Genomic DNA, 8,307 nt, shown 5'->3' with positions numbered 1-8,307 from the left:
TCTACATGTAAAAGACTGAAACTGGACCCACACCTTTCCCCACTCACAAAAATTGATTCAAGATGGATAAAGGGCTTAAATTTAAGGCATGAAACAATAAAAATCCTCCAAGAAAGCATAGGAAAAACACTGGAAGATATTGGGCTGGGGAAAGACTTCATGAAGAAGACTGCCATGGCAATTGCAACAACAACAAAAATAAACAAATGGGACTTGATTAAACTGAAAAGCTTCTGTACAGCCAAGGAGACAATAACCAAAGCAAAGAGACAACCTACACAATGGGAAAGGATATTTGCATATTTTCAATCAGACAAAAGCTTGATAACTAGGATCTATAGAGAACTCAAATTAATCCACATGAAAAAAGCCAACAATCCCATATATCAATGGGCAAGAGACATGAATAGAACTTTCTCTGAAGACTACAGACGAATGGCTAACAAACACATGAAAAAATGTTCATCATCTCTATATATTAGAGAAATGCAAATCAAAACAACCCTGAGATATCATCTAACCCCAGTGAGAATGGCCCACATCACAAAATCTCAAAACTGCAGATGCTGGCGTGGATGTGGAGAGAAGGAAACACTTTTACACTGCTGGTGGGACTGCAAACTAGTACAACCTTTCTGGAAGGAAGTATGGAGAAACCTCAAAGCACTCAAGCTAGACCTCCCATTTGATCCTGCAATCCCATTACTGGGCATCTACCCAGAAGGAAAAAAATCCTTTTATCATAAGGACACTTGTACTAGACTGTTTATTGCAGCTCAATTTACCATTGCCAAAATGTGGAAACAGCCTAAATGCCCACCAACCCAGGAATGGATTAACAAGCTGTGGTATATGTATACCATGGAATACTATTCAGCCATTAAAGAAAATGGAGACTTTACATCCTTCGTATTAACCTGGATGGATGTGGAAGACATTATTCTTAGTAAAACATCACAAGAATGGAGAAGCATGAATCCTATGTAGTCAATTTTGATATGAGGACAATTAATGACAATTATGGTTATGTGGGGGGGGAAGCAGAAAGAGGGATGGAGGGAGGGGGGTGGGGCCTTGGTGTGTGTCACACTTTATGGGGGCAAGACATGATTGCAGGAGGGACTTTACCTAACAATTGCAATCAGTGTAACGTGGTTTATTGTACCCTCAATGAATCCCCAACAATAAAAATAAATAAATAAAAGAAATTAAAAAAAAAAATTTAAAAAATTAAAAAATTAAAAATTCCTACAATAGGGCGGCGCCTGTGGCTCAGTGAGTAGGGCGCCAGCCCCATATGCCGAGGGTGGCGGGTTCAAACCCAGCCCCGGCCAAACTGCAACCAAAAAAATAGCCGGGCGTTGTGGCGGGCGCCTGTAGTCCCAGCTGCTCGGGAGGCTGAGGCAAGAGAATCGCGTAAGCCCAAGAGTTAAGAGGTTGCTGTGAGCCGTGTGACGCCACGGCACTCTACCTGAGGGCGGTACAGTGAGACTCTGTCTCTACAAAAAAAAAAAAAAAAAAAAAAAAAAAAAAAAAATTCCTACAATAACTAAGTGAATTTAACAAGATCACAGCGTACAAGATTAATTCACAAAAATCAATCACATATCGAGATACATTCTAACTCTGACCTATTTGCTTGTCACCAGCTCACCATGGCCAAACAGCTGCAGGCCCGAAGACTCAATGGGATCGACCACAATCCCTGGGTGGAATTTGTCAAACTCTCCAGTGAGCCTGGCTTTGTGAACTTGGGGCAGGGATTCCCTGACTTCGCACCCCCAGACTTCGCTTTGGAAGCCTTTCGGCGTGCTGTCAGCGGGGACTTCATGCTCAACCAGTACACCAAGCCATTTGGTTACCCACCACTGAAAGAGATCCTGGCAAGTTTCTTTGGGAAGCTGCTGGGCCAGGAAGTGGACCCACACAAGAACGTGCTGGTGACTGTGGGAGCCTATGGGTCCCTGTTCACATCCTTCCAGGCCCTGGTGGATGACGGTGATGAGGTCATCATCATTGAACCCGCTTTTGACTGTTATGAGCCCATGACGTTGATGGCAGGGGGTCACCCTGTATTTGTGTCCCTGAAGCCGGTGTTCTCCAGGGAGGAGCTGGAGCTGGTGGCCAGCCTGTGCCAGCAGCACGGTGTGGTGTGCATCAGTGATGAGGTCTACCAGTGGGTGGTTTATGACGGCCATGAGCACGTCAGCATCGCCAGCCTCCCTGGCATGTGGGAACGGACCCTGACCATTGGCAGTGCTGGCAAGACCTTTAGCGCCACTGGCTGGAAGGTGGGTTGGGTCCTGGGTCCAGATACCATCATGAAGCACTTGCGGACTGTACACCAGAACTCTATCTTCCACTGCCCCACACAGGGCCAGGCTGCAGTAGCCTGGAGCTTTGAGCGGGAGCAGGTGCACTTCGGCCAACCCAATAGCTACTTTGTGGAGCTCCCGCAGGCCATGCAGCGCAGGCGTGACAACATGATCCGCAGCCTGCAATCAGTGGGCCTGAAGCCCATAATCCCCCAGGGCAGCTACTTCCTCATCACAGACATCTCGGACTTCAAGAGAAGGATGCCTGACTTGCCTGGCACTGCAGATGAGCCCTACGACAGCCGCTTTGTCAAGTGGATGATCAAGAATAAGGGCTTGGCGTCCATCCCTGTGTCCATCTTCTACAGCGAACCTCATCGGAAGCTCTTTGACCACTATATCCGCTTCTGTTTTGTGAAGGATGAATCCACGCTCCAGGCCATGGATGAGAAGCTGCAGAAGTGGAAGGCTGAACTCAAGCCCTGATGCCACCTCCTGGGCCCTGACCCTTCTAGTCCCTACACACTCTTGTCTCTTTCTAGGTCAGGGGAAGATGGTGCCAGGAGATTCCTTCTCTGTGACAGAATGGGAAGTCAGGTGTCCCCTCCCCACAGTGCCGATACTCCTGTCCCCAAGGTGAAGGAGGCCTGACCTGACCTCTTCCTGCCCCTCTGTGGGTCAAGTCACAGGGCCTTGGGTTGCTTCTGGTCTTCCCAGTGTGGCTGGACTGACAGGGCAGAGTCCCTCAGTGTGTCCAGCCTCATGTTGCCAGCCTTGCATGCCCTAGCTAAGGCTCAGGCGTAACCTCTGCCTGTCCTATCTAATCTTGACCTTGGGAAGTTGCGTTTAGTCTTGATTCCTCAAGCCACTCATTTCTACCCATAATAAAATTTTAAGTTACTTAAACACTTACAAAAAAAAAAAAAAATTAATCACATATCTATATACTAATGATTCATATACATACCCCATTTAAAAATGCAGTATTGTTTAAGTCATTCCAAAGAAAATGACATACTTTGGCATACACTTAACAAAAATGGACAGAATCTGTATGCTGACAGTTATAAAATACTGACGAAAAATCTTTTTAAAAGATCTAAATAAATGGAGAGACATACCACATTCATAGCCTGGAAGACTCAACATAACAAAGTTGTCTGCTGGCATTCTTCCTTTGTGACGCCACACCATTCTTTTGCTCCTTTTCTCTCTCCCTCCTCCCCGTGTTCCCTCTCTCACTCTCTGCTTTTTTCTCTCTTCTCTTTCTCATCTCTTCCCCCATTCTCTTCCCTTTATCTAACATAAAATAAAATTATACTTTTATATTCTAAAAAAGTTGTCAATTTCCCCCAAACTGATCCATAGATTTAATGCAATTTATATCTAAATTCCAGCAAGTTTATTTTGTAGACATAGGCTAATTCTAAAATGTATATGAAAAAACATTTTCCCTACAATAGTTAAAACAATCTTAACAAAGAAGAATAAAGTGGGAATTACTCTACCCCATTTTATTTGTTTATTTATTTTAGAGACAGAGTCTCACTTTATCACCTTGGTAGAGTGCCGCAGCATCACAGCTCACAATAACCTTCAACTCCTGGGCTTAGGCGATTCTCTTGCCTCAGCCTCCCGAGTAGCTGGGACTACAGGCACCCACCAGAACACCTGGCTATTTTTTGTTGCAGTTTGGCCGGGGCCAGGTTTGAACCTGCTACCCCCGGTATATGGGGCTGGTGCCCTACCCAGTGAGCCACAGGTACCACCCCAGTTGACCCCATTTTAAGCCTTACTATATCATTACAGTAATCAAGAAATTATGATACAGACAGTATAGACACATAGACCAAAGAAACAAAAGAGAAATCCTGACAACAGTAACCACACATATATGATTTATTGATTTTTGACAAAGGTGCAAAAGCAATTCAACAGAGGACTCTTCCAAGAAATGGTCCTCTCTGTAGTCCTGGAGGAAGTGGATGTCCATAAGAGGGGAAAAAAAAAAAGAACTTCACTTTTCACACCTATGTGAAAATTAAATCAAAATGGATCATAGACTTATACATAAAACATAGATTTATAAAACTTATAGGAAAAAAGAAGCAAAATCTTGGTGTATTTTTTACTGAATAGAACACACATACTATTATTATATAAACATGTAAGATGTTCAACATCACTAGCCATTACAGAAACACAAATTAAAACTGCAATAAGGGGCCAGGCATGGCAGCTCACGTCTGTAATCCCAGCACTCTCAGAGGCCAAGGCGGGTAGATTGATTGAGCTCACAAGTTCGGGACCAGCCAGAGCAAGAGCAAGACCCTATCTCTGAGAATAGATGGGTGTTATGGTGGGCTCCAGTAGTTCCAGTTACTCAGGAGGCCAAGGCAAGAGAATTGCTTGAGCCCAAGAGTTTGAGGTTGCTGTGAGCTATGACGTCATGGCACTCTGCTGAGGGGAATAAAATGAGATTCTGTCTCAAAAAAAAATTTTTAATTTAATTTAAAAAATAATAATAAAACTGCAGTAAGATGCTGCTACATATCAATAGAATGGTTAAAATAAAAACTGATACCACCACCAATGGTGATGGAGAAAAACTGTGTCACTCATACCATGATGCTGGCAGGAATGCAGAGTGGTACAACAGCTATGGGAACCAGTTTGGCAAAATGTTGAAAAACTAAACATGGAGCTACCATATGACCCAACACTTGCACTTCTGGGCATTTATCCTAACAAAATGAAAACTTACTTTAAAAAAAAAACAAACAACTGATAAACAAAATGAACAAACAATAAAACCAACTATACACAAATGTTCATATAGATTTACAATATCAAAAAACTGGAAACATCCTAGATTTTCTGGAACAGGCAAATGGCTAAACAAACTATGGCACATTTATACCATGTGTCTTAGTCTGCCTTGGCTGCCATCACAAAATCCTACAGACTGTGTAACTTAAACAACAGAAATTTGTGTTCTCAAAATTCTGGAAGCTGAAAAGTCCAAGATCAAGGTTACAACAGGGTTCAGTTTCTGGAGCAGGCACTCTTCCTGGCTTGCACATAACCACTTTTTTCAGTATATCCTGGTGTGTGGATAGAAAGAGATCTCTGGTGTCTTTTATTTATTTATTATTTATTTATTTATTTTTTTTGAGACAGAGTCTCACTATGTCGCCCTGGGTAGAGTGCTGTCGCATTGCAGGTCACAGCAACCTCAAACGCTTGGGCTCAAGAGAAGCTCCTGCCTCAGCCTCCCAAGCAGCTGGGCCACAGGCACCCACCACAACACCCAGCTATTCTTTGTTTGCAGTTGTCATTGTTTGGCAGGCCTGGGCTGGATTTGAACCTACCATCTCCATGTATGTGGCTGGTGCCTTATACTGAGCTACAGCCGCAGAGCCAAGTCTTTTATATGAATACCAGTTCTGCTAGTATTGCCAGTTCAGCTGGATCCCAGCCGCACCCTTATGACTTCATTTAAACTGAATCACTTGCTCAAAGGCCTGCTCTCCAGGTAGTCAAGTCAGGGCTTCAACGCAGGAAAATTGAGGGGATATGAGTCAGTCTATAGTGCTACGGGACACTACTCAGCAATAAAAAGGAATAAGCTATGAATTATTACCCCATGCAACAACTTGGATATATCTCCAGATAATTATGCTGATTGAGAAAAAAAAAAAAAAAAACTATGTACTACATTATTTCATTTGTACAAAAGTTTGAAATGGAAAATATTTTAGAAATGGAAGGCAGAGTAGTGGTTGCCAGGGATTAGTGATGAGATGGGGGCAAATAGTGGTTATCAACATAAAACACAAGGGATCAGTGGTTCTCAACCTTCCTAATGTCATGATGTATTTTCATTGTTACAAAGGCGTCGCAACCCACAGGTTGAGAACCGCTGCAAGGGATCCTTGTGATTGTAAAACTGCCCATAAGTAGTAGCAGATACATGAACCAACAGAGGTGGTAACATCATAAAGAACTTTACACACAATACACACACACAAACACACACAAGTATGGTATAACTAATACTGGGGAAACTGAGTAAGATTGGTAGATTAAATCAGTGTCAATATCATGTTTGTGATATTGTTTTCAAAGTGTTACCAAAGGGGAAAACTGGGCAGATTATACACGTACACGAGATCTCTCTGAGTTATTTCTTACAGCTACATGTGAATCTACAATCATCTCAATCTCAATCTACAAACATCTCAATTGAAGTGTTAACTTCAATTTTTTAAACACATAATGATTTAGTTTGCAAATTGTATGTGGAACAGAATTCTGCTCTCTCTCATACTTTCTTAGTGTAAAATTTTAAACAAACATTCTTGAATATTTTTTTCAGTGATGTTTTCTTTCATGAGTTTCATCTTTGCATTTTCTACTTATATGATGTCAACTTGGATACACTCTCAGTGGTCTAAAACATGGATTAGCAAACTATGGCCTACAGGCCAAATCTTGTCCACTGCCAGTTTTTGTAATATTTTACAGTAATTCAGAAGTTGAATTAATATACATATTATCTATGGCTCCTTTCACACAAAGATAGCTGAGTTGAGAAGTTTCAAAAGGGCCAGGCGTGGGCTTACGCCTGTAATCCTAGCATTCTGGGAGGCCAAGGTGGGTGGATCTACTAAGCTCACCAGTTCAAGACCAGCCTGAGCCAGAGCAAGATCTCTAAAAATAGCCAGGTGTTGTAGCGGGCACCTGTAGTCCCAGCTACTTGGGAGGCTGAGGCAAGAGAATCACTTAAGCCCAAGAGTTTAAGGTTGCTGTGAGCTGTGAAGCCACAGTACTCTACTAAGGGCAACTAAGTGAGACTCTGTTTCAACAAAGACTACATTGCTCACAAAGCATAAAATATTTATTATCTGTCCTTTATAGAACATGCATACTGACCCTGATTTAAGGATTAAAAAATACGACATATTTTACTAATATTATACAAAATTCAAAAAAATTTCCTTTAAGAAAATAAATATTTGGGAGTTTAGCCTGTGCCGAAGTTTAGAGGCTGGGGGTCCCTCCTGTCTGGGCCATGTCTGACTGTCATTCTCCTGAGGGAGACTGTTGCTCCTGGCTACGCAACACATAAGACAAGGAACATCCAAGATACCTGACTCCAGAACTTTGCAGTTTTACCATTTGGGCTGGGTCACTGGAGCTGGAGGAGGAATTAGCTTGAAGCATGGACCCTGACTCCAACAGAACCCTCGAGCAGAGGCTTCCTGGGTGTGAACCAAGACCTGAGGGCAAGGGCATGGTCCCCTGTCTCAAGCGGGGCCAGTGAGCAGAGGCTTACTGAGGGAGGAATGAGACCTGTGGGCAGGGTGTGGTGCCCTGACTCCAACAGAACCTGTGAACAGAGGCTTGCCAGGCAGTGGACTGAGACTGGCAGGTGGGGGTGTGGCCCCTGGCTCCAACTGGGCCCCTGAGCAGAGAAGTGGACAACAGTGTGGACTGAGTCTAGTGGGTTGGGGTATCGATTCCTGGTTCCAATTGTGCTCTTGGAGACCCTTGAATCCGTCTCTGTTGAGCAGGGTTAGCACTGCCTGAGACAATTTAATTGGAACTTGTGTATGGGGCTCTCCACTCAGGGACATTCTGAAGTTGACATTTGAAGTTCTATAGCAGAAAAGAACTGAAGGGTGGGGACTGGGTGCTGCAGCTGTTTGTATCTCTTCACAGCCAAGATTTAACCCTAATACTGTGGCTTCTTAGGATAGGGTAGAGGTTGGCTGATATCAAAACAGAGCTAGCTTGTGCTATCTCACCAAGTAGGCCCTCAGAGTTTCTGGCCAAAACTCTGAAAGGGGCCTTTGTAAGGTTGAGATAAGCCACAATTACAAAGCCTAGCACTTTGGTAAGGGGCTGTCTCTACTACCTGGGAACCCCTATTCAATCTCACCCTACCAGTTATAATAACCAAATAGTGGAAAATAAACATGGTGCAGAC

At 43.3% G+C, this 8,307-nt stretch overlaps 1 protein-coding gene across 1 annotated transcript; it reads left to right on the top strand.

Annotated features, from left to right (window-relative positions):
* Positions 1–1,626: 1,626 nt before the first annotated feature.
* LOC128561594 (kynurenine--oxoglutarate transaminase 1-like) lies at positions 1,627–3,217 on the top strand. Its single transcript, XM_053556033.1, has one exon. The coding sequence runs from the start codon at positions 1,656–1,658 to the stop codon at positions 2,799–2,801; it is 1,146 nt and encodes a 381-aa protein (XP_053412008.1). The 5' UTR covers positions 1,627–1,655; the 3' UTR covers positions 2,802–3,217.
* The last annotated feature ends 5,090 nt before the right edge of the window (positions 3,218–8,307 follow it).

The sequence above is a fragment of the Nycticebus coucang genome, chromosome 12 (assembly GCF_027406575.1).
Source record: "Nycticebus coucang isolate mNycCou1 chromosome 12, mNycCou1.pri, whole genome shotgun sequence".
Classification (NCBI taxonomy): Eukaryota; Metazoa; Chordata; class Mammalia; order Primates; family Lorisidae; genus Nycticebus; species Nycticebus coucang.
Note: the sequence above shows the minus strand (reverse complement) of the source record. Positions and strands in the feature narration are given on the sequence as shown.

Bases quoted from the DNA above. Each gene is read 5' to 3' on its own strand.
- LOC128561594 (XM_053556033.1), top strand. From the start codon at position 1,656: ATGGCCAAACAGCTGCAGGCCCGAAGACTCAATGGGATCGACCACAAT.